The sequence below is a fragment of the Ptychodera flava genome, chromosome 8, assembly GCF_041260155.1.
Source record: "Ptychodera flava strain L36383 chromosome 8, AS_Pfla_20210202, whole genome shotgun sequence".
Lineage (NCBI taxonomy): Eukaryota > Metazoa > Hemichordata > Enteropneusta > Ptychoderidae > Ptychodera > Ptychodera flava.
Window position 1 is genome coordinate 13,383,848 of NC_091935.1, and position 22,062 is coordinate 13,405,909.

The following is a 22,062-nucleotide window of genomic DNA, read 5'->3' on the forward strand; positions in this document are numbered from 1 at the left end:
ATTGGGGATTGAACAAAACTTTGCATGTCATTGGCATGCAACATCCCCTTCCAAGATCAAATGATTCATACCTTAATGGCTCTTGGCACACGTGGGTGATCTGTTGTTCAGAGTAATATTCATCTGTTTGGTGTTACTTAACATCTTTATAGCGAATCAAAGAAAACACGTTCTCATCAGAATAATAATGTCAAAGACATAAAAACAACAGTACACATTATCGGCTGGAAGTTTTTATATTTTGCTTGTTCAAATGTAAATACAAAGGTCACACACACAAATCGATGTATTGACTTCTTGCATTATATTGTTAAATGTCTTTCTGGCATCACATCAAGTAGTTCAAATGCTTCTCAAAACATTTCCGCTTTCTCTGTATACTGGACAGTAATTTTACATATGGGTGATGATGAGTACTGTCAGAATATCCTTTTATCGATGACTAAAATGAATATAATGGATGGAACATACAGCAATTGTTTACGTGCTTCTATTGTGTTAAATGTATATTGAAATTGTGAAGTATGAGTAAACCATTGAAAAACAGTAACGTCTATAAATTTCAGCCACTGCAGACAAATACTTAAAAAAGTTTCAATTCTCCTCACAAGAGGGCGCTCTTGCAAAACATTTTCCAATACAAACTTGAGTGAAGCATCAAATCAAAATGCAGTAAAATCAGAGTGGAAAACATGATTAAAAGAGTTCTATGACAGTAAATACATCAGTGTTATAGATCCGTTTGAACCATATTAACACGTTTCTAAGCTAGGACAGACCTCAGGATGTTCATTTTGTGTGGTTATGTTTTTATTATCCCCAACCCTTCAGTCACTTTGCATCGTTATCCAAATACCCATCTTGGGACAAAAGCCATGCCTCCCCACTGCACCCTGTGGATATTTGCGCCACCAACGTTGGTTTTGGATAAACTTTGGGAAGAAAAGGTATAAACCTATGTAAGAGCTTGTGCAGCATGGAAGTATCAAAATATGAAAAACAAAAAACCCTTATAAGTTGTACATTTATTAAATTGTCTTGTCAAGAGAGATTCCGAAACTGTTATCCTTAAACTTAACGGTAGGTTTAAATATTAATTTTGACATGAGAAAGAAGGATTAAAATACCTTTGGTAGGCTTAATAATTCAATACACTATAGTAAAATTTCTTTGAATGAAACTGATTTGAGAATTACATAATATAAAAAAAATCTTTGGTATGGAATGTGTGTCATAAATTTGGATACAGCAGATCAATCATTATCCATAGATATTTATAGCATCATCTACATGTGTATTGTAACCAGGATTTTCTATCATTTCTAAATTTACAATGTTGTGGAATGATCTGAATCTTGTCCTAGGTCAGGTTATTCCACATTCCGTTACATAATATTCATAAGTACTAAGGTTGGAGTAATTGTTCCTTAAAATATCCATGCACTTACACGTAAATATGCATAGAATAATTTTTACTGTCTTTAATCCTTTGAGTAAACTTGCTTGGCCTGGTGTACGATTTACCAACCATTGGTCCTTTCACAAACAGAATGACTGTAGTGTATGTTTGCACATTGCATTCATTATATCAAGGTAGTACATTAATTAATAGCTTGCGCCTCTAAATGGAAAGACTTAAAATTGTGCTCAAACTTTCAAAACTTTAAATCATTCCCATTCAAAAATCAAGAAAAAATAATGGGTTACCGCATAAAATTTGGTGGAGAAACAAATAACCCAACCAACTCTTGAAATTCAAATTAGCTGCCATACATGTTTTAACTCTCTGGGAAATATTGAATTTTTGATTTTCACAAGAACAAGCCTATGAAAACTTGAGTTACTCCATGGCTTTTAAAATAAGCCTCCACAAACAGTAGACTAAAATAGAATTGTAAAAGTTCAAAAGTCTGAATATCTGTCCCCGAGGCATATTTTCTATCTTAAAGATTTTCATATAGACAGTTTAGAATTGCATTGAACTGGTCATTTTAGTGCAAAACCTTAAGCTTCATGTAAATCATTACATAGAAACTGTTATAAGAACAATTTTGGTTCAAAAGCAAACAAAAACTTGTGTAATATTAAAATTTATCTTAAATTTGAATTATGCATGAATTATGCAGGTCTCACAATTTGGCAAAATATGCAGCCATTCCAGAGCTCTGGACTTACATTCAAGTGAGCTAAGAAAATACAAAATATTGATATAGATGGGATGCATGTCCACAAATTTCAACATCAAATATTAAACATCAAACTCAACAAAATGTAAACATTACATGAGGAATACAAAACTGATGTGGACGTTATGATATGTATTCCTACAAATACAGAAATACAGTATTCGGAGAAAGCAAAATGGTGGAGAAAAGATTGTTCAGTAAGAAGATTGATCTATTTTTAAAGATGCATATTTTACTCCATATATGCCCAGAATCAAAATGCCAATGGCTTGAAAGGTATTTTCAGATGTTACACCATCATATTTCTCAACTGCATACTCTTTACAAAGGGCTCTACAGCAGTCTCTAGAGCAGTCACCCAAGGACATTTGCCCATAGGAGAGACATTTCCTCTAATCTTACCCCTAAGCCTAGCTTCAACTGGTTGATGGAAATTACCTGTGTGGTATATATCCAGGGAGGTAACCCCCCTGATACTCAAAATTGCCTGAACCATATCCTAGATGTTACATTGAAAGCACATGAACCAGCAGACTAAAAGATTCAGCCATATTTGGGCCCTCAAGAGTTCAACAACTTCCAAAATTTCAGTCTAATAAACTAGTAAGACTGTACAAAATTATACGAGTAATGTAAAAAAGTGAACATAAATTACACATTTTCCTTCATTTGTAATCTCTGTATTTAAAATCCTTTAGTAAGAAACACTTCAAAATGCAGCACACTTAAATGAAAAAGTCAGAAACTTCTTGCTGAAATGATGACAGATGTTTTGATTGTGTAAATTTAAACTCAACACAAAAACTTAATACACACAGTGTATATTCAAATTTGCAAGAACCCGTAACGTAAAACCTAGCCAAATGAGCATTATGAAGGATATTTTGTTGAAAGTATAAAAATTCACAAAAGCTTATCACTTTTCTGTCTCTGTATGACTGCTCACACTCTCATTCATTGCTATGATGATATGTGAAGACAAGTGTTACTGCATTTGAGCTACATAGTAAGTAATTTTAGACCAATGAATATTCTCCATTGATAACTCATTATCATCTAATTTGCATATTCATTGCTCATCAATACACTTTACATAAATGAATACAATTATTTTTTAAATTGAGCGTTAGATGATTTGAGCACTGAACAGATGGAGTTTCTGAAGCTGAATTGTTGAAAAATGCCAAAAACCATGCAACAGTTTGGGACTAGAGAAACAGGACAATCTCTGATCATAAATGCTGGGTTCATTCTCGTTCAGTGACACACTAAACATTACATAAGACCAACCATTCATTCTTACAGGGATGGTCAGCTGTAGACCCAGCTGTATCTATTCACATGGGCCTACTCACACCTGAAAACACAGTACACTAACTTTGAGAAACTATTGTCTTATCCAGAGAGATAATATAAAATCATCAGTTATACTGACAAGTACTAGTACCTCGAAAAATGCCCCATGGATGAAAGGCACAATGAGATGGACTGAAGTACCTACAAATGCATATGGCACTGGTATCAGCAAAACAGATGAGCTTCTAGCATAGAATTCCATCTGTGAGTCTCTTGTTCCTGCATGCTTTTAGGTTACAAACTTCTTGTAACTGAGCAAAAGAAATGCCATATCAGGGGATGGCATGTAAAACAAACAAGCTGAATATGAAATATATTGAAAAGCATAAAGTCTGAAAAGGAACTAGGTTTTGTCGATTGATTTACGAAAACTACACATCCAGTTACAAGTGTGTAATGTACATTTTTGTTTTACTGTGGATTTCAGGATTTCATAGAATATGAAAGTGCCGTGTACATCATCAAACAAATACATAAAGACTGCAATTAAGTTCCAATTATAACTTTTTAGCTACATAAAAAGTTACCATGTTAGTATCCCTGAAGGGGTTTAAACCTCTGAACACATTCTGCAGGCCTAATATGTATTTAGGTTGACTATGGGGGCGCTTTTCATTTATGATTATTCTTTTCCATACAGTATCAGCTATGGTTATCAGTGATCACAGCAGAGAATGTCTTCAAATCTATCACGAGGTGATGAGATTAAATCTGTAAGACTGTTGATATATTCATACATATTACAACTAAGGTGTATGGAAATCTCTAACTAAATTAAATATTTATGTACGTACCATGACATCTTTGTGCTGTGATGACTAATATTACAATATGACACAAGAGGGCACCATTTTTATTTCAAGATATCTATCATTGTGTAAAGAGGCTAAAAATTCTCAGGATTGCCTAAAAGTGCTGTATACGAAACAGGTACTGGGTGGTAGATGGTGAAATGAGACTTTTAATATGTAATTTTGTGACTTAAAACACCCCAACAAATTTAGAACACAATTTTTCAGTTAAAATAGACCGCTCTTTTATGAAGTGGGTCCTAACATCTCAATTGAAACATATATTCTCCCCTTGGGACTTTCACACATACTTATGTACAGGCAGGATTTCTGAGTTCTGAGCAAACTGATACTACAGACAGCACCTGCTCCTTAAACATGCATTATCAGAAATATACACACCTACATAGTGGTAAAAATCCTAAAACACTGGACTTTTAAAAGTCAGACATTAATAATTTATCCAAAAATTGCTTTACTTTGTTCCTATAACTTATTTGTATGATCCAATGACAGACGGATCCACAAAGTGGAAGTCAGTATCAGTGAAAAATGATATGGCACAGTATATTCTGCTGGTCAAATCTGTCTCAGGTCGATATATTTTACACTAATGCAATAGACAATTATACATCTATACTTCAAAACTTTGAGATACATGAGGCACTTATGCACAGTTTCTGACCGTTCACAGAACATTTGCCGAATTACAAAGTCTTTGAAATCACACAGCAGAACAATTCCATTAAGTTATTAAAAACTGTGTTCACAATACAGTGATAATTTAAATCTTGAATTGTTCAGGGTATGTTTTGCAAACTATTGGTAAATGTTACACCTTTGATTGACAATCATCAGTTCTTCTGTCAGACTAATTGGCTTCACTGTGATCAGCGTTCATTATTAACTTCTGTGTTGCCAGCACTGTCTCCTACATTATTGACTTCTTGTTCACCAGTAGCACCATCTTCTGTATTACTGACCTCCTGTTCACCAGTCACAATATCTTCTGTATTGTTGACCTCCTTTCCACCAATAGCGCCATCTCCTGTGTTATCGACCTCCTTTTCACCAATAGCGCCATCTCCTGTGTTATCGACCTCCTTTTCACCAATAGCACCATCTCCTGTGTTATCGACCTCCTTTCCACCAACAGCACCATCTCCCGTATTATTGACCTCCTTTTTACCAACAGCACCATACTCTGTATAACTGACTTCCTTTTCACATATTGCACTGTCTTCTGTGTTATTGACCTCCTTTCCACTAATAGCGCCGTCTTCTGCGTTATTGACTTCCTTTCCACCAACAGCGCCAATATCAACATCTTCATCCAAATTCATGACGTCCTCTCCTCCAATGGCCCCTTCAGCTTCCACATCCCCACCAATGTGAGCATGTACAAATTCTTTCTGACTGGTAGATTCTTCATCGGTTTCATCCGAGTCAACAACAGTCTTTGGTCTCCAGATGTGAACAGTCATGTCACTTGAACCGCTGGCTAGAATATTGTTCATCAAGTGAATATCAGCAACCTCAGAGTCATGAACAGCCAAGGTACATATATTACCAGGATCTGCATTTGGTTCATGTATCTGCATAGAGTAAACAAATAATCTCATGATTTACAGTTGATAATTTTGCTGAGTATGCAGGTTTTTCCTGTTACCATGAACAGACAAAGACTGACTGATGATCGCACAGGCTACCCCTCACTGATAAGCTCATTCCTTGCTACACTTGTCTTTCAAACTGACTTCATGTTTAAACCACAGTCCTGTTTGTGGAGTGACTTTGTCTAAAGCAATGAGAGCGTGTGTCTTCTGAAAACCAAATCAAGAAAATGTGTGGACACAATCAAGAAAGAAGAATATAGAGGGCACCACATCAGACTGAGAGACTGGTAACAAAATATCAAGGCTGAATCAACAGTTTGCTTTGTGTTACTATTTCATTATCTAATAAAATTAAACGTACCCACGGTGTCTATCAAATTTTACAAAAATAATTATTTTCTGAGTTTCATTACAGTAAAATAAAGAAAACAGCAATTCTTGTGAAACATAATAAAAGTGGTGTTTCCAAAAGGAGACACGTTCTTGAATCCTAGAAGCAAAATTTAACTTTGTTTGCATCATACCTTGATTGTTTTATCATAGCTGCAAGTTGCAAGACACCCTAAGTTGTGTTGAACACCAGTAAGTTTAAGTGTATGCCCAACATCATAGGTCTGCAATAGAATAATTGTCAACAAAGCAGTGAGACTGTGTCAACATTGTATATATTCATCGGCAAAACATACATTTTTATGTAATATTTGTGCAGTATTTACTACGATTTATGATAAGGACTCCTGAATAAATTTCTGCACTTTACAAATACAGTTGCCCACATAAATGATATGTGTACGGTAACATATGGGGGGAAAAATATTTTATCTTAAAATCAGAGAACAAATGCTTTAACTCTCATTCCATTTAAGAGTTACATAAACATCCGACTGTTCGAACTCAAATAGCTGTAGTACATATTCTGGACATGATCATAAAGCAAGCTTGGAAACATGGTATATTAGTTCCGTGGTGTTTCAATAAAAATATTCATTTGATGAAAATAAAGTTAATCTATTATTGAGGTTATTTTCAAAATTTATAACAGCTTGTGGCATAGCGAGAAATAATAACAATAAGAAACTATACAGATACACTGAAATATTTAATCAATAACAACATTTACAAACTAGCTTATCTGAAACAAAGAGTGTCTACTCTTTAATAGCAAGCCAATGTCTCATACACCTATATTAATCAGCTAGTGTAGACTGAACACTGAAATCAGAATACACTCCTCACCTGTACAATGTCAAAGTTACCCTGTCTTGCATCCATTAGGTACAACAGACCTCTCTTTTCACCTATCCATAGCTGCCCATCATGGTTGCTATATGACATTGACATTGGAAATTTCTCGAGCTGAAAACAAAAAAGACCAAGTTACAGTGTTACTGAACTAAGATTTATTATTTCAGTAATAATGGTTCAAACAATGATGTTAAAAATAAACAGAAATTTGAAGAATTATGTAACATATACTCTCAAGAGTATCCCATGACGACAAAAATCCACAACAACAATTTGAGCAACAAAATGTTGAGGCAAAAATTTCAACATTTCCATTGCCAGTTTTGAAACTATATTGGTTGAACATATTATCTGGTCTTTGCCCAAGGATACATCTACATATGGACAGTGAATAGGATCATCACAACCCACACGGGACTGATAGATTGACAAACTGACATAAGGAGAGGTACTTGTATCATAAAACAGACATGATGGATGCTGACAGCTTTTCTTGTCATATCACAGATAGTAACTAATAAGCTGAAAGCTGGTTCAATTCTACATCTAACATTACCGGTAGACCAACCTTGACACTTGCAACAATGCCCTGTCCTTTCTCTTTCTATATACCAATTGTATTATTCAGATGAAAAGAGATAGTCTTAATTTTCACAATGGAAAAGGTGTAACAGGACATGACAGCATTCCAAAGTACAATACTGCCTCTACGTTACATTGAAATCTTTCTCATATTTGTACCAATAAATACATACAATGCAATAATGCTATGCCACTGTCAACATCTCTTCAGAATCAGAGCATTAAAAATTTTTGTGAAATACAAATGTATACTATATTTCCAAACTATGAAGAGCAAGAAATGTCCACTTCTCTTGAAAGAATCCCTCACCTGGATTGTTTTGAAAACTTCACCCGCTCTTCTGTCATAGACGACCACAGTGCTGTCTTCACTGCCTGACACAATGTAATTCTCATCTGCCACCAGACACAGAACTGGTTTTTTGTGGTGTTTGAGAGATTGAATGGATGTGTATCCAGCTATATGGTTGCATCAGAGAGAGAAAAATAAAACACATATCTAGCATTGAGATAAAATGATACTGTATTTACAGGCATACATACTGATCATTTGTTTATACTACCTAGACTCTCCACAGTCGCTGTGCCTTGTTTTGTGCGCGCCCTCGATGGGCCTGCATTCGAAGGCTACGCTGTGCAGCTGTGAGCACGCGCTGCCAGACACAGCGACTGTCAGTTCTTGCAAGGATATGAATATTCATAAGGGTAATGACGTCAAAGAAACACCTAACTGGGCGGAGAGAATATATACTAGTAGCTGGTAGACTTATATTACGCAGTATGTTTTTATTTTTCATTTTAATTTTATTTGGCTATGGTACTTGTCATTTTAGTTTGATTAACGGATGTGTGGAGTTCTATAAAGTACCCGGATCAGGCAGAAATCCGACCGGTCGCTTGCGAGAACGTCCAGACCCTGGGATTCGCGTCGCGTCTCTGAAGGGCGCGCGCGTGTTCCAACAGGGAAGAACGCAAATCGCAGGGTCTCTGCCAGACTATATACTACCCTGTTCACTGCAATGCCCTGTAAGTAGGTACACAATCACCATAATAATAACAATGCTGATATATATTTTGTTTATCTTGTAAACATTGCATCCTGTGTGATATAGCTGAAATCTGATAACCATGATAAAGTTGTATTTTTACCAAAATCATCACAACTACAACACATGCCAAGATGTATGTGAACAAAACACACACACACTATAACAGTGTTATTTTGCCATTTCACACTTCTGTAGAAACCAAGATATGTCACATACATGACCTAATAAAGTACACTTACCTCGGGGATCATATACGGTTATTTTCTTGTCATAAGAACCAACAACCAAGGAATCCGGATTATAGGCCATGCAAAGATTTGCTGACTTTCCTCTGTCAACAAAAACAAACATGTCATTAAGATTAACACCTTGCTACAGAGTTCAGAATTCAATGAATGACTACATTTTATGAAAGAATAAGGTGTCACTGTGGGCTTAAATGAAATACAGTACATCTCTGAGTTATCAATGTTCTTTGCACTGGGCAATTTTTTTTGTTGAATTAAAATAAATACCCTTGGAAGGCTGTGTATAAAGTGCCTCTATGCAGTGCAGGCTTTGGAGAAATACGTTTTTACTTTCTTTTGTGACTGAACATTTGTTTTTTGTACAGTTTGTTGTGTTTTCTTCTGTTCAAGTAACTTACAGTTTACTTTTGTATTTCTTTGGCCCTGGAGCATGGTTGAAGTAAGTCATAATAAAAAAATAGATAAATAAACTGTGTGTCAATGAAAGAGTCCTCTAACACAGCAAAGAGAAATTTTGGTCATAGGTCACAGTTGGCAACCATAAAGTACAGCTATACTTCGAATTTTACTATATATAGTATTAGTGTATAGACATTAGAAGACTGAAAACATTTGTACGGTACTTTGTTGTATCAAAGACTTGTGCTGTGAATGTCACTCGCTCCTCCACATTTCACTAGTGTTGGTCACAATCGGTAGTTTGTTTATACTGAATGTGGCATTTTGTGTTCAACATTGGCCGCTGTTGAAAGAAATTTTGACAAGTTTGTCATTTTCAATCTTATGTTTACTGCTGAAGCTTTTATTTGGAGCAAAGCCATTAATATCTTTTTTTTCACAAATTTTGACATCTACTTTGAACAGTATTTACTCGTATTACCAGCTTTACAAAGGTTAAAAAAAGCCTTTCCTGCCAAATTTTGAAATTGGTATACATTTTCTCATACAAGCAAGGGGAATGCCAGCACACAGTAAATGTTAATATATCATTATTACACCTCACTCATTCAGCGTGCACTGCAATTGGTTAAACACGACTCACGTGACATGTAAAAGAACGTGATGATGCCCTCTGCGAATGTGATGATGCCCTCTGCGAACTTGATGATGCCCTCTGCATTTGATATTACATGAATGACGTCATTTTACTTACTGCGCATCCTTTCTGCGCAAAACAAATTGTCGTTCGCTTGTTGTACTTTGCAGTCGGCAACTTATGGCTGCGAAACGTCATGCAGAGCTGTCACCGGTACAGTTAGACGATATTTTGATGCAAGTAAACAGCAAACGAACGAAAATGGCAACAAGGAATGCAATTTCTGTGTTCAGCGACTATGCAAGCAACAAATTTGGATACGCCACCGAGGAGATCGGCAAACTTTAGCGGCAACCCTAGACTCGGCACTGACAACATTTTACGCTGAGGTCTGGACTCAGAAGGCGAACTGTACTCGAAGAAGTCTTTGTGTTTTTGTTTCTTTGCATGTTTGCTTGTTCGGTGTAATAAAAATAATAACACATGAGAGCGAGGGCAATATCACGATTTTTTGCCTGCCCTCGGGCTGGTGGTCATGATCGAAATACTGATGATGCCCTCGCCTATGGCTCGGGCATCATCAGTATTTCGATCATGACCACCATCCCTTGGGCAGGCAATAAATCGTGATATTGCCCTCGCTCTCATGTGTTATTACATCAACGTTATATCGTCGATATGACCCTACTGTGATGTGATACTGTCCAGGTTAACTTTAATGCTACAAAATTGAATTATTTCGTTGCCTGTGATAGACCATTTCAATAGCATTGATCGCGATTTCGGGTTTGTTACTAAATATAGCTGCACGCACGCAACTTTCAGAAAAATATGCTGAAATTCAGACAAAATTTGTCAGTGTATACGCGGCTGTTGTTGCAGCTTGTAGTCTCAGTCATCAATTCATACGAATAAGTGTGACGGTAAATAGCCATTCTAACACTCGCAGGTTTTATTTTCGTCGTTCATGCGGAAAATGCAGACAAATATTTATGCATACATTTGTATCAATGAGAGAGAACAGTGACGTCATTTGCGATCAGCGCTATTTGGGAGGGAAATGTTGTGCACACTCCTGTGTGAATGGATTCTTACTTCAGACTCTGTACTTCTACTCCACCAGCTTCAATATCCCATAATTTCACTTTGCAATCCCATGATGCTGTGCATAATATGTTATCCAGTGACGTCATGGACCATACCCAACCCTGTGGAAAAAATTGCAAACTGTTATAATTCTTGGTGAAAAAAGCAAATTAGGTAATGTTTGTTGTAGAATCAATGTCATCGCAGAAACTGCATACTTTTGTCAAACGCTATTATACTGGTATGTATATAGGATATGGGAACCTTTGTGCACTCTACCTAAAATAGTTTTATTGAAACCTGAGAATAGTTGGCCATTAGTTTAGAATAACCAGATGTATAAGCACACAGGAACACCACATAGCCTTTGCTGGGAACCTGTATGATGTACACTTGATTATAAATAATAAAAAATACCTGAATTATTCCTTAAGTGTAACAGAAAGATTAAATTTTTCAACTGAGAAGGCGATTTGGAGAGAGTTAGCATTTTGGAAAGAAAGCTGGACAAAGTATATAATTATAATTATATCGCAAATATACTACAGTTCTTTTCACGTCTCAACCAATCAGATCGCTGCATTGGTGCCATCAATATACTGGTATGATATAATTATAATTATATCATACCTAAAAACATAATATCCACTTCAATAGTATTTGGTTTCATGAGTTAAACCCTTTTGGGGAAGCAATAAGAAAATGCGGTTATACTGCAAGCATAATTACCTGTCAGTATCACTCATACAAAGTTAGTGTTTCCATTGACAGTTTGCATTTTGTAGGTGGCCTTTGCCATATGTAAATTGGGGTTATACGTATTTACTTTGTATCTTTGCACTTTGTATGCTGCTTAAAATAAATTACATATCGTAACATGATTTGTACACAAAGTAATGTCCCGGTCGCTATAGCTATCCCTACAGGGAAATCATCATACTGAGGTGCTTAACATACTTTGAAATTAGAAAAGAAAGCTTGTCTATGATAATTTAATTGCAAATCTGTGAACCAGAAATCTCTGTTGATGGAATACACATTTTACAAGGCAATTAGATTGGTCAATATTGAATTTCTCTTCTATTTTCCTCATAGACACAACATGTATCACCTGTTTAAATGTTATAATGCCTATATTACAACAGATTATTTTTTTTCCTTTCAAACACATTATCTTTGACATATATACGGTAGCTCTTTGTGAGATCTTTATCACTGGCACTACCTAGTGTCTAGTATTACCAGTCAGCAGTATGCTTGGAGTGTTAAAACACTAGTGTGGGATCGGTGCGCTTTCACACTCGAAATAATTGAGTGTCAATGTATTTTAGTTTAGCAAGTGCTCAAACAGTCAACACTCCCTCAATGTGCGTGATTATTGATCATTGGGATATGCGTCATGTTAAATTGGAGTTATATTAGCAGTAGATGAATTTAAATTAAACAGATTTTGTAAATTTCCTTGATTATGGTGAACTTTTACAACAATTTTGTGATAGGGATGCTTATATCACAAAGGATGACATAATGCCCCTGGGAATGTGAAAGGTGAATATGAAATAATAAAACTGTACTTGTATCAATATTTTTTACATAGTATACAATGCAGATCAATTTGAATGGATTAAGTACCATCTTTCTGCATGAAAAGACAAATTTAAGAAAGACTATTGACAGTGAAGGTGTTTTCCTGTAGCAGACAGAATTGAACTGCAATTTATCTGCAAGCATTGAAGGGATGTGTGAGGAATAATTCAACATGCCAATAAAGTGAGATGGAATGTTTCACACTTACTGACACAATTCCGTTACACACAAATGAGACTTTTTCCCATCACCTGTGAAAAATTCCATCTCAATCAATAGATATATGGGATTCTAATACTTCAAACCTCATTCCAGAAATATCACAGGAATTACACATAAAAACAGTGAGAAAATAAAACCTTGTGAAAGACACAATGTTATGCCACTCACAGTATGTGTGTCCAAGGATTTGACTTTAACTTTACTGGTTGACTGGTTTGGTGTCCAACTATCCAGCTTTCTCAAGTCCCATAGACTGACAGTTCTGTCTCGGGATCCAGAAAAACAAATATCTCCACCCTGAAACCAATTCCAAAGGGGAAAGGAAGCAATACCATCTATTATTTTGAAAGGAGATCTATGCCACTACCACATTTTGATTTTACAGCTGTGTGATAGATGCAGAAATCTCTGCAATTTCTGTGAATCAAGGTACTGCAAAACACAATGTTCTGGCAGATGTCCAACCATTTGGGAGGAACGTATGTCTTAATGAGATAACTTTTCACAAACATCAATATGATTCAATATCGATACAAAAATTGATACAATGAATTATTTTACAGTCACAAACTACATTATAGACCAAATTAAGGAAAATGGTTTCAAGTGAGCTATATGAAATGATAAAAATTTGCCTAATTTATCGCAGTTGTAGGTAGCATTTTGTATTTTCTTCTTAATCATAACATTTGCTAAAATTGTTTAATTTTTTGTTCTGTTTTTTTCTGCATAATCAAGTCTGCCAGTAAGATCAACAGTTCTATAAAAGATAACTGATAACCATAAATTTTTCCTGAATTCTAATTGTGCCATGTTTGAATATTTTTTTTCTTGAGACTCATCCATGATATTCCAGGTCCATGGAAGCATGCTTCCTAATGAAAACATGGAAAACTTTTGAAGTGTACGTACTTGCATGAGATGTACAGCATCTATGGCAGCAAAATGTCCTAGGGTTAAGCTAAAATGTTCCATACGATTTTGATAATCTGACCACTGATTATAAGCCTCTTCTCTGTCAATGCATGCCTTTGCCCAGTTGAACTTCTCATCCTTCACTATCAATTATGGAGAAACAAAGCATTATTACTTGTCAGCTGATTTCTAATCCAGTTACCTATTTCAAAGTAAATAGCTCAAAGCTATCTACTTAATATAATTCTGCTGTCCAAAAGTTTTGTGGCATTAGGAATATCTGAGTTTCCTTTGGATGCTGAAGCTTGTGTCAAATTTGTCATTCACGCAAGGCATTCAAAGCTAAGTGTATCAACAGATTTGATCAGCTCTGTAAATGAATATATAGTTCATTCAGTATATGGGTCCAAAATAGCATGAAACGTATATGAAAATAACTACTCAAAGATGCCAGACAATGTCACTGACCAGGGCATTCATTATTAGTTTTGATATCAACACTAAATTAAACTCCTTGGTTTGCAATTGGGTTGTCCAGTCCACTCATTGTGAAAATTGGACAAAGAATAATGTAAGGCCTGGTAATTTTCATCAGTATACACTTATTGTCATATAATTATTGTAACAACATATGGCATTGAACTGTCAATTAACTTTCCACATTCTCCAGGTATGTGGTTCATATGATGCACTTGACAGACGACAGCACTTGCAGGCATGATGAGTGTCCATGTGCCTATATTAAAACTTCAGTGCTGTGAGAAATTTGAACCAAAAAGCAAACAAATTTACATAAGGAGACTGAATGAACACCAAACATTGAAATGTGTACAATATAATAATAAGGTTAAACACAAAATACAGCCCAAGTGCGATATTGTAAAGGCCACAGTTTCACTACTATTTCACTGTCCACACACAGAGCCCTATTCCATTCTTGCATGTAGTAACTTCTTACTCACTTCCCCCCTACTGAATATAATGTCAATGGAAATGTATAATTACACGTAACATTCCATCTATTTGTGGGAATGAAAGACTGCTTCTGGAAGTGAAACATGTGAATGTCCTAACCTGTTTGAAATGTCAAGATTCATGAAAGAATTAAACTGTAATAAAAGCCATGGTGAAATAAATTTCACCTGTATGGAAAGGAAAGGGACATTAAAACTAAATCATAATGCATACTTTACTAAACCTGTAGGTCTAAACCATACCTAGCACTATAAGATAAGCACTGTGTCAATTGATATGCATTTTTTTCTCTGTGCTCACAATGTGTAAAGTGTAGTCATGCAAATTAATACAAACAAAAGAACTGCCATTGGTATTATGATACTACATGTCCAAAAATACCCCTGCTTTGTGGTCACTGGTCAAACTGAATGTAAGCGACACATCTCTGCATGAAAATGTGTCAATGTGTAAGTGTTTGGTGGCTCAGAACTTTCTCTCAACAGGATGATTGTTTTACGGCAGAAGGGCACACACACTTATACATATAAACTTACACATGCATATATGTGTTCGTACACACGTATAATTCCGTGGAGTAGGTTGCCACATTTTTATGTGTATTTTATGCACATACAGCATTTATGTCCTTTGGAATTGAAGATACAGACAGAATATACAACAGGTTTTCCCTCAAACCTAATTTCCTCTAATCTCCTTTAACGATAGGGTACTACGAATTGATTGATGAGGCACCAAAGCAGCATATTTCTCCCAATCCCATCCCCACTCAACAAGACCTTCCCTGCCTTCTGTGCTACAATATTCGTGGTGTTGTAAAAAATCTGGCCTGAATCAAAGGTTGGTCTTTTGATGTCTTCCAACACAGAAGCATTTCATTCAACTAGTTTGGTTTCAATAATCTCATTGTTTACTACATGGTCAGGATAAACCCCCAAAACAGGAAGTTCCGGAAAAGGTACCAGCACAAAATCTTTGTAATATCAAATAAGCTACATACAGTATATCCTATCCCAGAGTAATAGACAGTAGGATATTTCATAACTTGTTGATTTTTCGTGATACCGGTAGACCGCAAGTGGGCAATAAAATGTTATATAACTTGTACTTTTCAATGGGAAAATCCCCATTGTTTACCTTGTCGATGAAGGTTTTTCTATCTGGCAGCATTGTATACTTCAAGGAGGAAATGATGACATGAAAAACATCGATTGTCCAGTTTTTCCTTTGGAGGTACATGTAGTTATACGCAAGCTCACTTTACAACCTCCACAGTCCACCCATCTCCTTCAGTACACAATTTTTCTTTTTTTTTCAGGACAGGTACAAAACCTACAAGTACACTTGCACCCTTTCAACTCCTTGCTATATTAATCCCATATGTTTTTCTTAGTCTCAATGGAGTCACATTCTGACAGATAGGGATGAATAGTCAGTTAGGGTATACTTTGCACTCCTCATTATTAAGTACACTAAATGGCATTAAAACATTTCACCACGACCCCTTTTCAAATGCAATATCCTATATCATATCATATTAATATATTGACGGCACAAATACTACGATCTGATTGGTCAGGACGTGAAAATAACAGTGCTATATTTGCAATATTGCGTGGAACAGGCATGTGCTCTCAGCTACAAAAAATTCCCTTTTTGACATTTTACACTATGATTTCAATATACTGTTATGATATAATAGCAATAAACCAACTCAGCAATGGGTATACCACTCGATTTTGACCAGTTCACTCCATATATGCACTTGCTACCGCTCATGTACAAATGTTTTGATCTGGTCAAAATCTTGTGGTATAACATCGATAGGTGTGGTTTATTGCTTGATTAAATTGTTTAATCATAGATTCTCACTGACTCTACATGGCCTGTGGACTCTTTTCTGCCTTATTCACATGCCATATACACCTTGGCAAGTTGCTCAGCATTCTCGCGAGCCAGAGCATAATTTCCGCTCTGCTGACCAACACAAAAATGGGTAGCGCTAAGCTGTTGCCGTAAAGAGGCGCATGGTTTACGACGATGCTTGCTCAGTTGTTACACAGTGCTCAGTGTGTTGAACATGCATTCTGTGATAATTGTCAATATTCTGAATTTACATTATATAGGCAACCTCCTTTCCTCACCATAACTAGAAGTAGAACACACTGCACGACAATTTTGATCACATCAAGCTTTGGAGCAAACCCATTGCTTTCATGATAAGGTTGAACCAATGAGTGGCTGGAGAAATGGGCAGAAGTGGTTCTGGTAACCGTAAGAGGATCTATGAAATGACTTTATTTGATGAAATAACCTACCTGGTATGATTGGATACTGTTTCGGCCATCTCTTACCGATGCGGATTTTCCAGGTACTATCCTGGGCAAACAATTCTTGGAAATGTTTACAGACAAGGCTGAGAGTGCTCAGCACAAACCTTGCATCAAGATACGCACTGATCTTGTGCAGTATTTCTGGTGGCAGAGCCAGTATATGTAAATGTTCCATGTTGCTTCGGCCATCAAAGCTATCACCCAAGTCCTGGTTAGTGTCAGCAGTTTCGTAGCCGCTGCATGATGCCACCGATGCAAGGGACGTGGCAGAGTTATCTAAGACGTCACCATCCTGATCACTGATTTCAACACTTTCTGGTGGCTTCATCTGGCCAATCTCAGTGACCTGTGACCTTTCGTGATATCCTGTGGAGCTAAGAGAATATACAGAGAACATTACACAAATTTCAGAACAATTGACAATTTGACCTTCAATCCTTGCTAGATGTTGCAATAGTCCTTGCAACCTGTATTAGTCATATAATGCTGACTGAGCAAATGTTTCTTTTTAATTCCTGAAATTTCACTTCTTGAAAGATGGTATTCTTGAAATATTTGAATTCTAAATCAATATGACTATCAAGTTGATCAAAATTATAAAAAGGACCACACCTGAACTTTTCCATATTTAATATTGCAAATCTAAAGGTTAAACATGTACTTCAAAATTGCCTCACGCTGACTTTTGCCCTGTAGGCTGAAGCAAAAGTGCTATTTTAAAATTTCTTATACCTAATTTTTTGGTATACATGTAAGTTGCAATAGTACTTGTTCACATTTATTGACAAGAGAATTCTTAATATTTTTCTTTCCATTAAAACTTTAAAGTTATGGAAAATGGAATAACAAGAAGTTATTTTATCTCGTTCTTTGACGTTGCGTCAAGAAGTTTTTCTCCCCTGAGAATGACAAATTTTCAAACATACCAGTAGATGCATATTTCAGTTAAGGTTTGTCCCCTACAACAAATAGTGCTGATTGCAAATGATGTCATTTTTTCTCTAATTAATATGCATAAATATCTGTCCGTATTTTCTGCATGAACGATGAACATAAAACCTGCTAGTGTTTCAATGGCTACATAAATTCATACTAATTTGTATGAATTTATGGCTAAGACTACCAGCTGCAACAACAACCGTGCATACAACAACAAAATTTGTCCGAATTTTAGGCAGTGCTGTCCGAAGTCGCACGCATGCAGCTATATTTAGTAACAAACCTGAAATCACGATCAACGCTATTATCAAGTGTACATGGTACTGAGATAACCTGAGATTTGCAGATGAAACATACTGTCATAAAATTCTGAACAAAGATTCTATACACTCCAAAATCAGGAATTCACAGTTCAATTAATGTGTTAGGCCAAAAAAAAAAAATTGTGCTGTTCCGATTACATGGTTTTCAAAAATAGGGTAGGTAGGTAGGGAATTTTTTTTTTTTTTCATTTTTTTTTTATTTCTCAATGTGCATTTTGTACGCGTTCAAACTAACTAACAGTGAACAATTTCCTCATGAAACGCACTCAAATTGAATACCAATTTATTAAAATAAAATATTCATCAGTAGAATTGAAATTTGTGGTTTATTAGACTGCCACGGAAATTGATATGGCTAAATTACAATTCTTTGACAGGAAAGTGAACTGTTTATCCACAGGTAAGTCTGACTTGTAAGAACTGACACAACACAATATTTACGGTCATCAATGCAGTGTTTCATCTAGGATACTATACCAGGGGGGATTGGTCCCCCTCTCCTGGAATTTTTCAGGGGGATTTTAAAATTTTGGGGGGATTTAACTGAAACATTTGAGGACATCTTATGTAAGTTTTAATGTTGCAGTGATGTCACTTGTGATATACATACTACAAGCCATAAATCACTTGCTTACACAATCCAAGCTGCTGGCTCCAAACACCATCCTCTATAAGATTTTTTCAAAGTCAACAAATTTTTTCAGTCATTTTAGAATGGGGAAAATGACAAACAGAAAGGTTGGTTGTCACCGACAGTTAATTTTAGGGTTTATTTGCTCTGAAAAATGAGTCAGTGTCTGTTCACTGAACTCAAAAACTGGGTCCATGTGCCCATTGACACCACAGCTTGCTTCAATGCTTGTTCAGTCTGCACTGAGCACGTTTCTGTACCAGTAAAGTCCAATATTAAGTCCAATGTTTCGTGTCAATTTTGCTATCAGAATTATTTTCAATGCTATGGACATTCATATAATGCATAAAACCTTCAGTTTGTCTCCTTTTCTCGATCGTGCAGAGATGATGTGACACAGAAACCTTATCGGGCTAGGGCAACGAACTTTTGTGAACGTAACTCTAAACTGGCTGATAGGCTTTCATATGCAAAATCAGCGTACGGAAATTTACGCGTGGTATTGTTTCAACAACATTTTATTGAAGTAGATCAAAAGTATCAAAATCGAACTAAAATTAGTTTCATGCTAGGCGACTGATGCCGTATGTTGTGGGTTCGAACCCGATTGAAAATTAGCTGTAATTTCATGCGTTTCACGTTTTTTCATATCATTATTTTTACTTCCGGGTTTACGAAGCTCTAAAAAGTCTAGGGTCGGGGGGATAAAATTGGGGTAGGTCGGGTAATCGGAACAGCACATATTTTTTATTTTGGTGTTACCTTCTATCAGTTTGTGATGGGCTGGAAAATTTACATAGACTGATGTAAAAGTTGATGACGTCTGACCTTATACACTGACCTTAGAGGTCAAACAGACTGCTTGAACCAATAGTAAACAACAGGTGCATACTCAGCTATGATAATGATAACTTTGAAGTGAAATAGACAATGAAAAGTTACAACATTGGTATTGAAAAATAGGCAAGTCAAATTTGCTAATTTGCCAAATGACTTGCATATTTAGAATTCTAAATAAACAATGTCATTCAAAGTAATACTTTCATGGTCCCATGTTATATGACTACGGTGATGAAATAACAAAACACTATGCTCAATAAAATATGATAATTTTATGCTGATTGGAACAATTATCCAATACTTGGTCCCTTCCAACATTCACAACAAATATCAAATTAATAACACTATTGGTACACATACAACACACATACAAGTAGAAAATACACACAAATGACAGAATGTCTATTGCACATGAAAGTTTCAGCCACTTGCAATCTTTCAGATGGATATTGATCTTTATGAGTGAACACAACAAATAACTATGGTTTTATCATGCATACTTGAGCACACGCACACACACACACACACACACATGTATATACCGGTATATATATATATATATATTTATAACACGCCACATGCTCATTCCGTGTCGCGATTCGCCAGAATACGTCACGTGACGAGAAAATAGATACGTCTAGTCCCCACCGGATCGACAAAAGTGACGTCAGAGGGTATTTTTTGAAAAGCTATTTCCCTAGGGAAATAGTTTTGACCAAATTTGGAAAAGTGCCCGGTCACGTGACCGTAGTGTCGTCTGCAGCTTTGCAACAATGGCGGGTGACTAGAACGTGATGTGCGTCCGGGATAGGTAACGACACATTCTCTAAAACAGATTTTCCAACATTTTCCAACATTCCAACAGCGTAGGAACTTGAACAGCACATCGACGGAAAAGATTAAAGTGCAACTAAGGATGTCGCTAGGTATGCTTAGAATATTTTTTAAAAGAAAGTGGTACCACGTACAACTGAAACCGCTATGGAAACATCGCCCAGTAAACTTGTCACAATGGATTGTTGCGGTGCAAAATATTAAAACACATTAAAAATTATATAACATACAACATGAGCATGTGGTGTGTTATAAAACACCTATTGCCTGGTCTTTATTCGGGCTAATGCACTCGTCTATTACCCCTCGTGGCCGTGTGTTACCAGAAACACATCGCTATACCCCTCGGCCTACGGCCTTGGGGAATAGCGATGTGTTTCTGGTAACACACGGCCCCTCGGGATAATAGACGGGTGCTATAGCCCTCATGACCAGGCAATAGGTGTTTATATATTATATATATATATATATATATATATATATATATATATATATATATATATATATATATATATATATATATATATATATATATATATATATATATATATATATATATATATATATATATATATATATATATACACAAAATGTATACAATGTGCCCTCCCGGTTATCACCATAATGGCTTTATGGCAACCTCTGAACTTGGGCACAGAGAGTACGGTATGTATATATATATATATATATATATATATATATATATATATATATATATATATATATATATATATAAGTATATATATATAAAAGTATATATAAGTATATAGACTGATGTAAAAGTTGTCACTTGTCATATATACATATACACATATATATATATATATATATATATATATATATATATATATATATATATATATATATATATATATATATATATATATATATATATATATTTCATAGGGTCCTGCGGAGTTGTCCTGTACATCAATATATTGTTGCAATTACAGTGGCCCTTTCATTATTCAGAAATCAGAAGGAAATTATAAACTTACTACAGAGCAGACTGTCAAACTGTTCTCTTGCAAGTTGCATGCAATTGTGCGACGTTCTCACTTTCTCAGTCGGTGCTCACAAGACCAGTGTGACTCTGATGTTGCTCCTGGAATTCAATTATTGAACGCATAACCTCACTTTGAATTTTTGACGAAATCCTTTAAATTAGAACATGACCTCATGAGAAAAGACGAGACAAAGCCTGCAGGTACCCCGCTCCGTCAGTACGTCAGCATGCATGATTCAAGATTGGATTGATGAGTCACGGA

At 35.8% G+C, this 22,062-nt stretch overlaps 1 protein-coding gene across 1 annotated transcript; it reads right to left on the reverse strand.

The window, feature by feature from the left end:
* Window positions 1–213: 213 nt before the first annotated feature.
* LOC139138542 (F-box/WD repeat-containing protein 9-like) lies at window positions 214–22,044 on the reverse strand. Its single transcript, XM_070706960.1, has 11 exons — window positions 21,793–22,044; window positions 17,213–17,601; window positions 13,917–14,062; window positions 13,173–13,301; window positions 11,205–11,317; window positions 9,065–9,156; window positions 8,087–8,235; window positions 7,186–7,305; window positions 6,474–6,563; window positions 1,009–5,928; window positions 214–763 (listed from the first exon to the last, which is right to left on the reverse strand). The coding sequence occupies exons 2-10, from the start codon at window positions 17,553–17,555 to the stop codon at window positions 5,224–5,226; spliced, it is 1,887 nt and encodes a 628-aa protein (XP_070563061.1). The 5' UTR covers window positions 17,556–17,601; window positions 21,793–22,044; the 3' UTR covers window positions 214–763; window positions 1,009–5,223.
* Between the last annotated feature and the right edge of the window lie 18 nt (window positions 22,045–22,062).